An 18,501-nucleotide genomic window follows, 5' to 3' on the forward strand; every position below is an offset into this window, starting at 1 on the left:
CAGAAGCGCCAGAGACAATCACTGGTTGAATCCAGATATCTCTCATAGGGGTCACCCAACATGCTATCAAAGACATAAGCCAACATTTCAATTACACCAGATCCACAAGGACAGTCTGTCTGAATAAGCTACTCCTTGGAATCTACCCAGCAAAACAGTGGAACCAAAAGCAATTAACCCAGCCAAAAAAAAAAAAAAGCCTTCTGATATTTAGGGACAGTCAACTGAAGTTTAGAAGGAAGCACAATACCAAAAAATAATGTGCAGCACACTATGAACCCTAGCAAGGAACTTGAAAGGACCTGAGCAATGCATGGGGAAATCTCACTACTGAGAACAAAAGCACCTCAGCCTGCCAATGAGGAGGGAGGAGGAATTAGGAACTTCAGTGTCCTGCATGGTTATTTGTTCTTCCCTGTGTCTCACAGAAGCAGAATTACGCAAGCAAGCAAAGTTATGCAAATATGCCTGCTCACATAGTTTCTGCAGGCCACAGCCCTATGTACTTCACAATACTTGGAGGAGAGGAAAACGCTGTTGTATGCAGCTTTGAGTCTTGAGAAAAGCGGGGCATAAATACTAAATAAATAAATGTTGCAAACTACAGGTTGGACCGCAGGTTGGGGACCACTGTTCTAAAGGATGCCCAACAGACTTAGATTGGTGTCTTTGTGTTTGGGATAATTCAGGCCATTCCCAGTCAAGTGCTCTATGACAGAGGTAGTCAACCTGTGGTCCTCCAGATGTCCATGGACTACAATTCCCATGAGCCCCTGCCAGCGTTTGTAGTCCATGAACATCTGGAGGACCACAGGTTGACTATCCCTGCTCTATGACACCTTCATCACAGCCTCCTGAGCCCAAAGTTTGAGACGGCTCATAGGAAAAATCTGTACATATTCCCATGGAGGGGGTCAAGAAGTTACTTTGATGCCTGGAAAGGATGAATAGCAAGTTTAATTTGCTGACAACAGCATCCAAACACAGAGTCCAATAAGCAACATGGTTACACAAAATTTCTATGAGAAGCCCTTGCTGTTTTGTGATGCAGGGTTCCAGGGTGCAGACAGCACAACATATACTGCAAGAAGTAAACTAAGATACTGAGCAGATACTCCCACATCCCATTCCAACTCTGGGGAGCAATGCCACCTAAACTATACCTGGGACCACAATGTGGTATTAAGCAGTAATGGGGACAAACCCTTTACATGTTGTCATCACATTAGGAATGACTTAATACATGATAAGTAGCTTATGTTGGTACAATGGCAGCCATACTAAAACTGATCAAGCAGACTTGTATTAAGAATATACTTACATCTTATGCCTCCAACACTGAAAGAACCACCCTAGCTGTTCCACTAGCGAATAGTCCCTCAAGGTGTTGTGTGTCTATCAGCCATGTTGTGGATTTCAGCTTTCAAATTTGAGAGGTTACAAAGACTTCTCAGTACCTAAGCTCGAGTGGAGACATGATTGCTCTCTTTAAGTATTTGAAAGGTTGTCAACTTGGAGGAAGGCAAGGAATGTTTCCTGTTGGCAGCACAGGAGAGGACCCACGATAATAGTTTTAAACTACATGTAGAACGGTATCAGCTAGATAACTGGAAATTTTTCACAGTCACATTAGTTCAGTAGTGGAATTGGCTGCTTAAGGAAGCAATGAGCTTCTCCCTCACTGATCGTCTTGAAGCAGCAGCTGGACTTATCATGAATGCTTTCAGCTGATCCTACAAGGAGCAGGGAGTTGGACTAAATGGCCTGTATGGCCCCTTCCAACTCTATGACTCTATGAACAATTATTATTAGATTAGATAGACACTATTTTAACATTCTTCGCAGAAATTTGTCTTTTTAGTTCAACAGGTTTGATTAGCTTATCTGCACACACACATCACTAAACGACCTCTAACCTGCATATTGCATTGTGTAATTCTGATGTGAATGAATTTGAGGGACGGGACTGGATCCAACCTAAATTTTCTAATGGCAGAACAGAACTTGCTTTCCTTTCCCTCTCAGCAGCCGACTCATCTAATCTAATTTATAATATCTAATCCTTATCCATTATTGTTCCTCTATATATTTATGAAACAGCCTAGGGGGTGGGACGTGTCTGGCTGTCCAAGTTGGAGTAGGGCCAATCAGGGTGCTGCCAGCTTTGCCGTGATTGGCCCTGCCCCTGCAGCTCCCACCCTCCTCCCTGGACTCTAGTCTCTTTGCTCTCAGACGCCTCAGTGCCTGGAGCCAGCAGGAGGTAAAGGGAGAGTCCCTGGGCAAAGGATCGTGGTGGAGGGCTTGCTAACGAGGGCCTCTTAGCCTGCTAGGCTGGGCCTGCTGACGAGAGCATCTCGTTAAGGATTGCTAAGGAGCTGACTAGCTGACTGCTAAGGAGCTCTGTCCCGGCCCTGCTAACGAGCTGCTCAGCCCCCACCTGCCCCACTTGATCTGGCTGTGAGCTGCCACCCAAGGCCACCTTAAGCTGCCTAACTGGGGGCCAGGGGAGGAGACCCTTTCAAGGCCCATTCACGGATCCAGCCATGAGTTTTTAGATTACAACACTGCAAACTGTTACCTATCAGGATACAATGATGGTTTAAACAGTACTTGTGACAGAGTCTGCAGGCAATTTATTCAAACATAGACCTATTAATATTTGAGAATACAGAGAAAATGTGGGGTTAGCTGGATGGTTGCACTGTGAATACAGTTAAGTTCCAAATGCTACAACAAAACCAAACAGTAGACCATATGCTTTCTGGTGATTTGGTGCATCATGGTACACAGTAGCTCAGTCAACTTTTATACCTCCAGCACTAACTTCATTAGCAAATTAACAGAAAATCTGTTCAAAAGGTACATGACGGACATTAATCTCAATAAATCTGAATTTGGATGAGGGTTGGAATGATGTTAACAGGCAAACTGGCTATTATTTAGCATGATTTTAATGGTTCAGGTAGACACATTAGCTTTGAACCTATTATGTACACATAAATAAAAGGAATAGATATTTTTAAACACTCTGCTGCTGGTTTGAGCTGCTTCTAGAATTGCAAAATAAGAGCTAAATTACTGCTCATTCTTATCAGAAGATGTTTGGTCTCCTGGTTATTTGACTCAGTTTGGACTATGTCAGGTTCCTGGTCCAATATTTCTGCCATCATGTGCTTACAGCTGTTAGTGCAACAAGTATTAAATATTTGATTAATGCCATGTACAGAAGCAATTACTTAACTTTGGTTGAATAACTGGGAATGGAATGCAGAACCATAGCCTATCTCTGTGCCAAGCCCCTAATGAGTGTGACTTCCCAGCCCCTACCCCCAGCTCCTCCCCACAGCTGAACACTGCATCACCAAGACAGTTTGTTAGACACTATGCCACACCGTGTCTAACAGACTGAGGCATAAATCAGATTAGAAAGAATTATCTAAAACAGAAATTCTAGATGGGTAGCCACTAGGCTAAAGCAGCAAAAACAAGAGCCTGATGGCACTTTGCAAACTAAGGGAATTTATTCCAGCATAAGCTTTCAAAGGTCATTTCAGATGCTGTGACTCACAACATTGGAATAAATCCTGTAATTCTCCAAAATGCCACTGTACTCCTGTTTTGAAAGAAATAGCAGACAATGAACACAGTATACAGTGGCCAGTCCTCCGAAAGAACAATAATCTAGCACAGCGGTCCGCAACCTTTCCGTGGCTGCGACCACTGCCACGGGGGGGGGGGAGGCGACCCAGGACTTGCCGCACATGCGCACCTGCGTCCGGTGGGAGCGCAAATGTGCATGTGCAGCAGCACTACGCGTGCATGCACAAAACTGCCACGAATGCGCGTTTTGCGCCGCCAACATGCAGGTGGTTGCGGGTCCCCCCCCTTGAACCAAGAAGCTTGTCGGGCCGCAAGCTAATCAGCCGCTTCAGCCGCCGATTTGCTTGCGGCCTGGCAAGCTTCTCGCTGTGGGGGGAGGGGAGGGAGCTGAGGCCTTCGTGGCCTGGCACCAGGCCATGGCCCGGGGGTTGGGGACCACTGATCTAGTATCTGAAGAAGTTTGTTTCAAAACCTCTTATTTATTCATTCAGTTTATATACCACCCCTCACTATGATGACTTTAAACAGTAATCACACTTCACCTTGACTGCACGTAACACTAGCACCTGTGCAACATTTCACCAAGATGAAGACCAGAAAATAAAATTCACATAAACTCCCAGTTCCATAATCCACTTCGAGCAGTCTAACATAGCACTGTTAAATGTATATAGGTCCTTAACACAAAAGCATTCTTAAGAGTAACAGGAATAATGTTGCCTGAAATGGTACACAATCCAACAGGTCAATTATAGTAATTAGTTTACTGTTACAACATTAAAAAAATGGTCAAGTCCGTGATGCCATAACTTTGGGGGGAAATGCCCTGTCACTGAGCCTGTCACTTCCATGTGCCCACAATGCATTCCTCATATGCCATTCTGTATTACTGTAATGAAGTGACTTTAAACAGTAAAGGAAATATAACAACTAGTAAAGAAAATTTTACACTCCCATGCCAAAAGCTCTGACAAGCACCCTGGGTGCCAAGTTATATTACAGCAATACTAAACAAATGCTATTCTGGCTTGTGCATCAGATAACTTATATTAAAATCATTCATTCCAACATCCCAACTGGGAGAATGTTCCTCATTCCTTGTGTGATCAACATCTCCACCACATTTTCAAGCTTTGGCGAAAACGTCCCTATTTAGTGAAACCGGGGCACCAGCTGTCACAGTTCCCAACATTTTGCTGTTACCTTTATACAGCTTTCACTGTATTCATATTTGGCTAAGGGCTAAGTGGGCAGAGAGTGGGTGAAGCCAGTCCGGGTGAGGGGCCAATCAGAAGACACGAAGCACCTTCCGACTGGCCCCTCACCATGACAGACAGCAGTTCTAGCCAATTGGGTGAGGCACAATCTAGGCCCTCACCAGCACAGGCCAGAAAGTCTTCTAGGCCTTCACCAGGACAGGCTTTGATGCCCTCACCAAGAAAGGCCAGAAAGCCATGGGGAAGCCATGGGGAAGTGTGAGTAAAGATGGAGGCCTTCCCCTCGGGCCTAGAAGCACATCCGTGGCTTGGAAGAGGCCCAGGGTGTGCTTCTAGGCCCGAAGGGAAGGCTGCACCGACGCCAGAGGGGAGGGGGGAAGCAGGCCTAGAAGCACACGGGGGGGGGGGGGGCTTTCAAATCCCGTTCTCACGAATGGGCTTTGAATCTAAAGATAAAGTTAAAGGTATCCCCTGTGCAAGCACCGGGTCATGTCTGACCCTTGGGGTGACGCCCTCTAGTGTTTTCTTGGCAGACTCAATACGGGGTGGTTTGCCAGTGGCTTCCCCAGTCATTACCATTTACCCCCCAGCAAGCTGGGTACTCATTTTACCGACCTCGGAAGGATGGAAGGCTGAGTCAACCTTGAGCCGGCTGCTGGGATTGAACTCCCATCCTCATGGGCAAAGCTTTCAGACGGCTGCCTTACCACTCTGCGCCACAAGAGGCTCTTTGCGCCACAAGAGGCTCTTAACAAGAGTTAAGAGCACCGACGCCAGAGGGGAGGGGGGAAGCAGGCCTTCCCCTCAGGCCTAGAAGCACACGGGGGGGGGGGGGCTTTCAAATTCCGTTCTCACAAATGGGCTTTGAATCTAGTATCTGATAATAATGAGTCCTGGACCTTGTGAAGGTAACAAACAAGTGTTGGGTACAGAGGTCACATAAGTGTTTTCATACCCAGCAGAAAAAAGTTCCCCTGTAAGATAAGGTGCCCATCCATCCCGCTTCTGGTGGGACTGCCCCGCCTCCAGGCCACTTGCCCCACGACCTGCCATGTTGCTTAAATAGTCCTGCGATGGCACCCAGCCCATCGTAAGGCGAGGCGGCGCAGGGAGAGGCAGTGCAGGGAGAGGCGAGGCGGCCAGCCCTATTGAGTTGGAGCGGGGAGAGGCGGAGCCGCACAGCGGGCCAGCCCTGGCTTCGCGGAGGCAGTTTGCCGTGGGGCCTGGTATGGCCTCCACCCACCCTTTCCCAAAGCCACTAGCCAGCACGTAAACAAGCTGGGAGTGGAGGGAACAGGAGGAGAGCACCCCCGCCACAGCCACCGAGCAGGAGCAGCTGCCCCCCCCCACCACCAAAGAGCAGAAACCGCCACCCGCCACCGAGCAGGAGCCGCTGCCCCCCCCTGGTGTCCCGCCTTAGGTCCCTCACAATCTGGTCACCTTATCGTAAGATCCCCATATTTTGGGTACTACCCAAACAAGAGGGCTTGCATATACACAGGACTTATGGCAAAACTCGATGCCAGTGTCTCACCACCAGACAGAGATTGCAAGGAAACTAAAATGGCAACTTGTTGGGTTCCCTTACTACAATGAAATTCAGTTGGAACTTGGTGAACACTGCCACTGCAGGGCCTCACACTGTTCAGTGGGTCAGCAACTGGACTAAATCCCAAACCTTTGCAAAATGCTAATGTTATGATGAAGAGGTACAGAGAAAGCAGCACTTAGGGCAACAGCAAGTGCGCCCAATCACCTCTTCATTTTTAACCCCAGTGGTCAGTTCACCAGTAGCTGACTAATGACCTAGCTACAAAAAAGAGTAAAAACCAAACAATTAAAAAAACTGAAAAGGAACAAAAACAACAAAGGAAACCAGACAAAGGCTTTGTATGGTTAGCCCAAAATAAGCCAAATGGTCAGTTTTAATACAGTTGCATAGCTGTGAATAATTCAAGCCCTAGCTCAGGTGGATTTTCTGACCCTCTAGTCTAGACCAAGATCTTCCCAAAAGCAAAATGCCTTGTTCACTTGTTCAGAAAATCATTTGTTCAGAAACATTCCTTAGTTTTAACTATAGTAACAGTAATTCTGCTCACATTTTAAGCATATCTAGCTTATGCCTGCAAACCCAATTAGACAGGCCTAAATATCAACAACAGACATGACACATCTCACCGCAACTGAATGTATCAAAAATGGCTGTGGAGAGGGTGAAAGAGCACAAGCCAAAGTAAGCAGGTGACATTTTCCAAGGATGTTCACCCTGCAAAAAATGGCTTGGCAGGGAAAACAGGTGAAAACATTCCAGTGAGTTAAAGGCAGTCTAGGAGCGAGTGTGGGTGAGGCTGTGACTCTGATGGAACATTCACTTGGTAAACAGAAGTCTCAGATTCAATCCCTGACATCTCCAGTTTTTTAAACTGCTCAAGGATCAGACAGGAGACAGTGAGAAAGACCTGGGGAAGCCACTACCAGTAAGACAAAGCAAACAGTACAGACCTCATGCCTCCCAAAGGCCAGCAATGAAGCCTATAATGAAAGCTATTCACACACCAAATTCGATTTGAGTCAATCAAATGTCCATTCAAATATGATGTTGTTGTTAGTTGCGAAGTCTTGTCCGACCCATCGCGACCCCATGGACAATGATCCTCCAGGCCTTCCTGTCCTCTACCATTCAAATATAGATACACCTTAAAACACTTCTCAAAGACACTTTTCTGTGGATGGGAGCTCCTAACTGGGAGACATCTAGAACAGTGGTCCCCAACCCCCAGTCTACGGCCCGGTGCCGGGCAGAAAACGCCTCGGTACCGGGCTGCGGCGGCCACACTTACCCCCCCCCTGCAACAGCAAGAAGCTCGCAGCCCAGCTAACTTATCGCTGTGGGGGGGGGGCATGCTGGCGGACACAAATGCACATGCATGGTAGCTCAGCGCATGCATGTTGGCGTGGAGCTGCCATGCGTGCGTGTTTGCACCTGCCGGGGGGCGCAAACATGCATGCTCAGCAGTTCTGCGCATGCGCATTTGCACAGCACTGCCGCACATGCGTGGTGCCTGGGCCGCCGGCTCTCTCACACCCCCGGAAGCAGTCCTCAACTTGGAAAGGGTTGGGGATCGCTGATCTAGAAGACATCTTGAACAACTGATCAGGCTTTCCAACAGCCATGCTCTGATGGGCTAGGGGCAAGCAGTAATCGTTGGCAGGTTAGAAGACATGTGGTTCTGTTCCCTTCTCTAAGACTGCCAACACAACACAAATTGCTAACAGGAATATGCAGAAAGGAAGGTCAGTAGCAATTTTGTGGGTCGATGTCCTCCAACAGGTGCACTGGAAAACTGCTGAGATGTTGAGATTTTAAAATTTTGATTTATTTTAGTCTTTTAAAAGTTTGAATACCCATGTTTTATTAATGGAAATGTATATTGTATATTGCCCTGCCCTGGGAGAGTGGTATATAAATTAAATTAATAATAAATATAATAACTTTTCCAAGACTTATTTGCAAGTCTGACTCTGAATGTCTCATTATGGGGACACTCAGAAATCAGGAGGCAACACTGACCCTCCACCCCGCTATCAGACTGTTTTATCATGAATTCCACCCCCGCAAAATCAAATGTCATTTTAATAATGTACTTTTTGCCTGTGCCATCTATTGTTGGAACATGCAATTAACGTTACTTCTTATAAACTGACACTGGGAGGGGACAAGAAATATTGATTTCATGTGCAGACTAAAACTGCAACTAGAAGTTGAATTCCAGAAATGAGCAACATGGAGATAACCCATGATGCGCTTTTATACCAAAATCAAGCAACATTTCCAGCCAAATGCAGAGGCCTCAAGAGTTCTTGTAGGTCTGCAAAACAGCCTTATGCATAAGCAGCCACTGGATATGAACCTGGCTAAAACATAGGATTTCTTATCTAACCTGCATTTCTAATATTTCGTGACTGAGATTCAAACTACACAGAACTCATAACAAATGCAGTACCATTTGCTTTTCAAGATTAAATGTTAAAAAGATGGAAGAAGACTGCAAAAGGACAGATACACACACAAAAAACCTAAAAGTGGTCTCATGTTGCATTTGGGGCACCATGTCATCTTTGAGGATGCTGTGGCTCATTGTGAGAGCACCTGCTTCACATGTGGAAGATCTGCACTTCAGTCCCTGGAAAGTCTAGGGTTTTGCTGGTTTGTATTTTAAAGAAATCAGGTAGCAAGTCATGTGAAAATTCTCCAAGAACCATTGTCTGTCAGAATAGACAATACTGATCTTGACAGACCAATAATGTAAGGCACCTTCACCTGCCTTAGTAGAGGTTAAATACTTAGAAGCAAGCAGCTGCCGAGCTTGGTCAGATAAGCCAGCTGGATGGTTAATCTAGAACCCATGAAAGCACCAGAACTGCCAAAGAGGCAACATTCTTCAAGAGAAAAACAGATGGAACACATAATTCCTGATGAGCAATATTTTGAGCACTCAAACATTTTCATCTCTCCAAGCCTGTTACCTGTTTTAAAAAGCCCATCTAGCATGCTCTATAGTAAAATAGCTTTTTTGTTAATAGAGCTCTTGAACTCATTACTTAGTTCACTTTAACTTTAAAAAGGAGCAATTAATTCTGACAACCGAGAATTCAGTGGAAGTACTGGTGGAGATGGCAGCAGCTACTGAACCCAGGTGCCAGGCCCTATCACCAATCAGAACCAGAGCAATTTCTTCCATCTGTTATTTTTAAAAAAGCTAAGGAAGCCCATAAAATACAAGACGATGTGAATGAGGACGGCTTTTAAAGAATAGAGCATATCTTGAGCAGTAAAAGGGGTTAAGAGAGAATAGACTGAAGTTGATGTGACACATATATCCATGATTAAACAATTTTCGTAGCATTTCTACAGATGTGATTTGCTTCTGCAATCCCTGAAATGGAGGGCAATTGCATTTTGTACTGCTTAAAATCAGTAGGGTTCGCTACTAACAGCTGGTCCCCTTTAGAAACCTTGTAAATATATAAAAAGTGCAGGTTCCACCTTCCACTAAACTTCTTCTTTTTTAACTCATGCAGCTGCAGTTTTGGGAGGCCTCACTACTCAGAGAGCTGAGAAAACTGCTCAAGCAGCCATGAGTGGAAACAACCAATTCTAGGTCAGCAGCGCAAACTCCCTTTTGAGCCTTCTGGGGGCAATCTCTCGAGGAGAGTCTTGGCACTGGACCAAGGCACTAAAAAGCTTTCCCAAGCACACTACAAAAAGGCTGTCCTTTCAGGAACAGCAAAGAATATACATTTGAAGTCATTAACCTACTAATTATTCTCATGAAACACACACACACACACAAACACGAGTTAGCAGTAGCCATGAAGGGGTAAATGTAGATGTGATCCACAACATCCACTACTGCACACTGATGGTTCTTCAGCAATGGATGATCACCATGCAAATTCCCATAGCTTCAGCAGCTAAAACTGACATTAAAGAGAGCATTAACCAATATCTGCAAAGCAAATAAATACAATGGCCAGAACGTATTCGAGGCTCAGAGGACACTATACAATAGGATTTTTCATGCCTTCAGACACAGGGGCATTATGCATGGCAAATAGGGGTGTTATTCACATTATAGAATAGGTAGGATGGATTTCCAAACGCTTCACATTATTTTTCAACACATTCAACTCTTTCCCAGTAGGAACCCCCAAAATTGTTGACCCGTATAAATACACAAACACCCTTTCTTATTTTCTTCCAGAAACACCCAATGCCCTGTAAGCATCCCACTGTGTCTCCAATCTTTTAACCCAAGCCATTTTAAAACCAGGATGCTTGACTTACCGGCAAGCTAGATGGCCGTGATTGAAGATTCAAATTTACATCTTCTTGCCCTTTACTGGAAGCCATTGAGGCAGCAGACGATGCTTGGGACCCAAATGAGTCTTGTGAGATCTCCTGAAATATAAGAGACTAGGCCATTGAAATCAAGAGTGAAATTGTATAATTTTCATCTGAGCTTGCAGCACAGCCCACAACAACCTTGTTCCACTCAAGCCCTTCTACTGGTGGATGTAATGTCAATGGCATCAACACTACTGTTCAAGTCATGTGTACATGTATGTGTGCTGACACCACTGAAACTACATCCACCAGTTAGAGAGCAATTATGCCCCATACACAGCAGTCTTTTTATAAGCATTCCCAGGTTTTCTTAGATGATGATGAAGAAGAAGAGTTGGTTCTTATATGCCACTGTACTCTACCCCAAAGGAGTCTCAAAGTGGCTTACAATCCCCTTCCCTTTTCTCTCCCCACAACAAACACCCTGTGAGGTGGGTGAGGCTGAGAGAGCCCTGATATTACTGCTCAGTCAAAGCAGCTTTATCAGTGCTGTGGTGAGCCCAAGATCACCCAGCTGGCTGCATGTGGGGGAGCGCGGAATCAAACCCAGCTTGCCAGATTAGAGGTCCACACTCCTAATCACTACACCAAGCTGGCTCTCCATTTCCTGTTGATATCCATTTCCCATTGTTACTAGAGTTCTGCAAACAACTCAAGTGAAAGCCCAAGGGGTAAGCTACCACAGTTGAACCTGATCAAAGCACTGGATCAACAGGCAGGACTACGGGGGCAAGTGACCAACACCCCTTTAAGTAAAACACCCCTTTTAATTGAGAGGGATTAAGACTAGACAGCCTCCAGCACCCTGCCATTTTTGACAGCTTTGAAATTCGGTACATACCAAGATAGCTGGCTGCATGGCTCTTCCCACCCTATTCAATTTCTTAAGGTGTCAAATGGAGGCAACCACATCATCTAAATCTAGCTATTCCTTCTGGCACAGAGAATCCTGAGCAAGACCATTATCCTAGCACTGTACCATCAAGGAAAGGGCAGCACTATGCTTGCTCAGCTCTTGCTATACATTCTGAGATTTGAAAGCAAACAGGAAGGACTATGCACCACTCTGGCTTACAAGAGATATAGACACTGTGGAGACATGTTCTTTAATGTTTGGGCCCTATCCTGTTTTATAAATTCTCTTTTGAAGTGTTTAATGAATACTGGGCCAAGTTATATTAGCATGGTGTAGTATCTATTAATCTACACAAGAAAATCGTGCTGTCATGAGGAGGTATTTAAAAAAAACAGAGCAATCGGGAGAATTACAAAACAACCTGTAGGGAAAGCAACTGTTTACGATATAAAATTGAGAATTTGTATAAGGTTTCATAAGGTGAAGGGCTGGTGCAGAATTCTACATACTATTAAAGACAAATCTTGAAAACAAAAAAGTATGAATTTCAGGGGTCAAAAAAAAAATGTGAAACTCTGCTCCATCAGAATCCCTATAAAAATATAGAAATAGTTATAAAGTTATTAATTGAGAATTTATAATAACCATGCTCTACCAGTTGATCCAGATTTGGCTGACCCAAATTCTCCAAAGGCACTTTTTTCAGTTTTCTTTAACACAGGTTTACATTTGAAAGATGGGGCAATAATTTTCCTATTATCACTCCTCTAAGAAGCAAATTCTAGTTTTCATCCATCTTTGCATGTATATAATCCATAGTCATATGTAAATCCAGCCAAGGCAACCTGTGTGGGAATGCAGCACTCTAATCTCCTAAAATAAGGATTCTCATATATTTCTCACCATTGTACATCCTGTGGTTTTTGCAACCCCTGGCAAGCTGCAAAGGTGTATTTTTTCTTCTTCTAGAGCAGTGGTTCTCAACCTTGAGGTCCCAACCCCAAATCACCTGGCTCCTTCCGTGCGGTTGCTGCGGGGTGACGGCAGGCGAGCCATGGCAGTGGCTGCCTCCACGCTGCCTCCAGATTGTTGTGTGCCCACCGCCACTACGCTTGTGTGCCCGCTGACGCTGCAGTTGGCGTCCTGGCGTTATGGCGGTTGAGAACCATTGTTCTTAGGGGGTATCTATACATGATTACAAATTGCTTGGTACAAGATAAATAAGCCTGATCTAAATTGTATGTGTCAACTAGAAACAGTAACAGTCTTGTCATTCTTTTCAACCCCATTTTCTTGTATTAACCCCACTTTCTGTACTAGAGCAGAGAGAAGAGAGCACCTACACATTTAAGGCAGGTTGCCTCAAGGAAATCTGGTTGCACAACTGTGCTGCTTTTCCAAAAATGAAAGGGAAATTTTATTTCCGTGCTTGCCCAACAGATGACAAGGTAACATGTGAGAGAAGTCCTACCTGTGGAGGTGGGAAGCGCTGCTGAGAATATGTCGACTGCTGCTGTGACTGAGACTGAGGGTAAGATGCCGTTTGTTGAGAAAGCGCAGAGGTAACAGACTGCTGAGTTTGCTGCTGCTGGTAAGGTGACTGAGACTGCTGCTGCGAATAGGCTGGCTGACTCTGTGGATGCTGCTGGGCAGAGGATTGCTGCTGAGGATATGGAGACGGTGACTGCTGATGGGGTGGCTGTGACGGTTGCTGTGAGTATGGGGGCTGAGAGGACTGGAGCTGTGGGGGCTGAGACTGAGTTTGTTGCTGCTGATAAGAAGGCTGAGAGTGAGGGGTCTGAGATGGGGGCTGCTGAGCATATGAAGGCTGCTGCTGCTGGGGATGAGGACTCTGCTGGTTGTAATAGGGAGTCTGGGTCTGTTGCCCATATCCACTAGGTCCCTGCTGTCCATAAGGAGGAATCTATACAATGGAAGAAAAGAGGGGGAGGGGGAGAGAATCAAACTAGAGATATCAAAGTCACTGAACAAAGAACTGGAGTTCAGAAAGAAATGACTGACATCTGAGAAGCCAATGCCACTTGGATAATTTATGTCTTGTTCCACCCACCAAAACAACTACTACCCAATCATGACTTATGGAATTACGGCAACAACAAATCATGACAACACAATTCTTGGTTCGATATCAAGCGACACTACTTCCCAATACAGAGACTTTATATGCCTTTGACCATTGCTTTAAGGATTTGGCCACTTATTTCCTTTTAGCTCGCTGAAACAGCAACTGTGCTCATCTTTTAAGCACTAATTCTTTAAAAGAACCTGAAATGTAATCAGCACCGTTTTCAGGAACTGAAGTACTTGCTCCTGTTTACCTGCTGTGCATAAGACACAGTGCCCATCGCACTCTGCGTCCTGCTCTGTATTCCCATTGGGTATCGCTGAGGAGTCTGTGGCCCATATGGCTGCCCTGGATATCCATGACCTTGCTGTTGCCCTGACTGAGGTCCCTGCTGCTGTGCGTATGGGTTGTTTCCTCCATAAGGCTGAGGTCTCATCTTCCCCATCTGATCCATTGGGCTGGATGGCTAGGAAAGAAAGGGCACAATATTTGTTACAAGATCATTCCATTGCACACCAAATTACCCAAGTTTAAAAAGACTCCCTTGCTCCTCATCCACAAGAGCAAAATGTAAATGCTGTAATGGAAGAACTTTCTCTACCAAAAGAAGCTGCCAACCAGTCAAAATTGATAGTGCTATAGAAGGGCCAAACTTAAAAGATCAATTCTTTGGCACTCAAAATAGCAAGCCTTGTATCAATAGCTGAAAATTTAGGATTATAATTATTATTTCTAGTTAAATAAATAAGCATTCCTTAATTTTCATCCTCTGTAAGCCTAGGAACTCCCAAGACCCTGAAAGCAGCTGCAGCCCAAACAGAAAAAGACAGTGGACCAAAGAACAACCTAATTAAATTGCTTTTGTTGGAAAGGCCCATATCAAGTCATTCTGTATATGCAAAGCATTTTGCTTTTCTCATCTTCCCCAACTTACAATTGCTACAAGTCTCAAATAACTGCAATACTCAAGTATCCACTACTGCATTCACACTGGCTGACAGGCTCACCGCCTGTGGAGAACTCACCTGCTTCCACTCAGTTTATAGTAAGAACATTAAAATGTGCATTAAGCAGAATCAGAGACATATGTAAGAAGTTTGTACAACAGTCCAAATCTAACTAAAAACCTAATTCAAACAGGTTGGGTCCAAGATCCCATAATCAGATACTACCTATTCCTCTAAGGCTCCTGTACTGCCACTGATCTCCCCTCAAGCTGCTGCTGAGAGTCAAAGGACCCTTTGGAACAATGTATCATGCAACACACCAAGGAAGATGGGGGAAGACAAAAACACCCCCCCCCTTTGTTCTAGAACAAGAGGGCAGGGGGAGAGAATAGATGCATTTGGTCTTAAACGCCCTGCAGAAAAAATAAAAATATAGCTCACTAAATATACATGGGAGTTTATCAAAGGTTTTTAACAGAAATACTCCCATTAAATCAAGAGATTATTTGCTAGGGTTGTCTGGAGTACAATGTCCTGTGCCTTTCATAAAGGCTTAATGTGCATAAATCAGCAGGTAAAGGCTTTTGGGGCAAGGAGGTAAATAACATCCCATTAAACCTACATGACCCCCTTCAAGGATCGCTGCCTTGTTGTGGCAAGGGGGCTTGCGTAGTTCAGTGAAGCTATGAGCTATACCGTGCAGGGCCACCCAAGACGGACAGGTCATAGCTGAGAGCTCTGACAAAAGGTGATCCACTGGAGAAGGAAATGGCAAACCACTCCAGTATCTTTGCCATGAAAACTCTATGGACAGTTCCAATAGGCATAACGATATGACGCCGGAAGATGAGCCCCTCAGGTCGGAAGGTGTCCAATATGCTATTGGGGATGAGCAGACGGCTAGTACGAGTAGTGCCAGAATGAATGAAGCGACTGGGCCAAAGCCGAAAGGACGCTCAGTTGTGGAAGTAACTGGTGGCGAAAAGACAGTCCGATGCTGTAAAGATTTTTATTCCATAGGAACCTGGAACGTCAGATCCATGAATCAAGGCAAGCTGGACGTGGTCAAACAAGAAATGACAAGACTGAACATCGACATTTTAGGAATCAGTGAACTAAAATGGACAGGAATGGGTGAATTTAATTCAGATGACCATCAGGTATACTACTGTGGACAAGAATCTCGCAGAAGAAATGGAGTAGCCTTCATAATCAATAAGAGAGTAGGAAAAGCAGTCTTGGGATACAATCCCCAAAATGACAGAATGATCTCAGTTCGAATCCAAGGCAAACCATTCAACATCACAGTGATCCAGGTCTATGCCCCAACCACTGCTGCTGAAGAGGATGAAGTTGATCAGTTCTATGAAGCCCTACAACACCTTCTAGAAGCAACGCCAAAAAATGATGTGCTTATCATCATGGGGGATTGGAATGCTAAAGTAGGAAGCCAAAAGATAACCGGGATAACAGGCAAGTTTGGCCTTGGAGTACAAAATGAAGCAGGGCACAGGCTGGTAGAATTTTGTCAAGAGAATACAATGGTCATAGCAAACACTCTTTTCCAACAACCCAAGAGACGACTCTACACATGGACACCACCAGACGGTCAACACAGAAATCAGATTGCCTGAAGAACTATGGACGGAGGTTCGCAACATTGTACAAGAGGTAGCAACTAAAACCATCCCAAAGAAAAAGAAATGCAAGAAATCAAAATGGCTGTCTGAGGAAGCTTTACAAATAGCTAAGGAGAGAAGGGAAGTGAAAGACAAGGGAGAAAGAGAAAGATACACCCAACTGAATGCAGAATTCCAGAGAAAAGCTAGAAGAGATAAGAATGCCTTCTTGAATGAACAGTGCAAACAAATAGAAGAAAACAATAGAATGGGGAGGACAAGAGATCTTTTCAAGAAAATTGGAGATATGAAGAAAACGTTTCATGCAAAGTTGGGTATGATAAGGGACCAAAATGGTAGGGACCTCACAGAAGCAGAAGAGATTAAACAAAGGTGACAAAATTATACAGAACAACTATACAAGAGCGAGCTTAACATCCCTGATGACCACAGTGGGGTAGTTACTGACCTGGAGCCAGACATCCTGGAATGTGAAGTCAAATGGGCCTTAGGAAATCTGAGCAACAATAAAGCTAGTGGTGGTGACAGCATTCCAGTTGAACTATTCAAAATCTTAAAGGACGATGCAGTAAAAGTGCTACACTCAATATGCCAGCAAATTTGGAAAACTCAACAATGGCCACAGGATTGGAAAAGGTCAGTTTACATTCCAATCCCAAAGAAGGGCAATGCCAAAGAATGTTCAAACTACCGCACCATTGCACTAATTTCTCATGCTAGCAAAGTTATGCTCAAAATCCTACAAGCTAGGCTCCAGCAATATGTGGACCGAGAACTTCCAGAAGTACAGGCAGGATTTCGAAGAGGCAGAGGAACTAGAGATCAAATTGCCAACATACGCTGGATCATGGAGAAAGCTAGGGAGTACCAGAAGAATGTCTACTTCTGCTTCATTAACTATGCTAAAGCCTTTGATTGTGTGGAGCACAACAAATTGTGGCAAGTTCTTAAAGAGATGGGAATACCAGAGCATCTTATTTGTCTCTTGAGAAATTTATATGCAGGTCAAAAAGCAACAGTGAGAACTGAACATGGAATCACTGACTGGTTCAAAATTGAGAAAGGAGTTCGGCAAGGCTGTATACTGTCGCCTTGCCTATTTAACTTGTATGCAGAGCACATCATGAGAAATGCGGGATTAGAGGAGTCACAAATTGGGATCAAGATTGCAGGGAGAAATATCAACAACCTCAGATATGCAGATGATACCACTCTAATGGCAGAAAGTGAAGAGGAACTAAAGAGCCTGTTGATGCGGGTGAAGGAGGAGAGTGCAAAAGTTGGCTTGAAACTCAACATCAAGAAAACAAAGATCATGGCATCCGGCCCTCTCAATTCCTGGCAAATAGATGGGGAAGAAATGGAGATAGTGACAGATTTTATTTTCCTGGGCTCCAAGATCACTGCAGATGGGGACTGCAGCAAAGAAATTAAAAGACGCTTGCTCCTGGGGAGGAAAGCTATGGCAAATCCTAAAAAGCAGAGACATCACCCTGCCAACAAAAGTGTGTTTAGTCAAGGCTATGGTCTTACCAGTTGCAATGTATGGCTGCAAAAGTTGGACCATAAGGAAGGCCAAGCGTCAAAGAATTGAGGCTTTTGAACTCTGGTGCTGGAGAAGACTCTTGCGAGTCCCTTGGACTGCAAGGCGAACAAACAGGTCAGTCCTAGAGGAGATCAACCCTGACTGCTCTTTAGAAGGCCAGATCCTGAAGATGAAACTCAAATACTTTGGCCACCTCATGAGAAGGAAGGACTCCCTGGAGAAGAGCCTAATGCTGGGAGCGATCGAGGGCAAAAGAAGAAGGGAACGACAGAGAATGAGGTGGCTGGATGGAGTCACTGAAGCAGTAGGTGCAAACTTAAATGGACTCCGGGGAATGGTAGAGGACAGGAAGGCCTGGAGGATCATTGTCCATGGGGTCGCAATGGGTCGGACACGACTTCGCACATAACAACAAACCTACATGAAAGGGACATAGCAGTTTTTCCCCAGGTAGTTGGCAACTCTAGTTTTCAACAGCTTTTTGCTGGAAACAAATGTGAGGTGCATACGTTTGGATAATTCACAGAACTTAATTTCCAGGCTGACCAAAAGACACCCATTATTTATAAAATACCAGGGAATTCGTTATTTCCACAAAAACCCAGTCTACAAAGCATAAGGCCAGCAGCTCTGAATAACTTGGGAGCCCTGCCCATTAATTCAGCCATAAGCTGCCTCTTCCTCACATTACACCCAATCAT

The 18,501-nt window shown here is 44.7% G+C and overlaps 1 protein-coding gene across 3 annotated transcripts in view; it reads right to left on the reverse strand.

Moving 5' to 3' along the window:
- ARID1A (AT-rich interaction domain 1A) overlaps window positions 1–18,501 on the reverse strand; it is a 101,323-nt gene that overhangs the window by 56,793 nt on the left and 26,029 nt on the right. For all 3 annotated transcript variants that reach the window (XM_077337713.1, XM_077337714.1, XM_077337715.1), the window contains exons 2-4: window positions 13,921–14,133; window positions 13,053–13,505; window positions 10,666–10,779 (exon numbers count right to left, since the gene is read on the reverse strand). In XM_077337713.1, the coding sequence (XP_077193828.1) occupies window positions 10,666–10,779; window positions 13,053–13,505; window positions 13,921–14,133 (780 nt within the window). The remainder of the gene's footprint in view (window positions 1–10,665; window positions 10,780–13,052; window positions 13,506–13,920; window positions 14,134–18,501) is intronic.

Source organism: Paroedura picta, chromosome 5, assembly GCF_049243985.1.
Source record: "Paroedura picta isolate Pp20150507F chromosome 5, Ppicta_v3.0, whole genome shotgun sequence".
Taxonomy (NCBI): Eukaryota; Metazoa; Chordata; class Lepidosauria; order Squamata; family Gekkonidae; genus Paroedura; species Paroedura picta.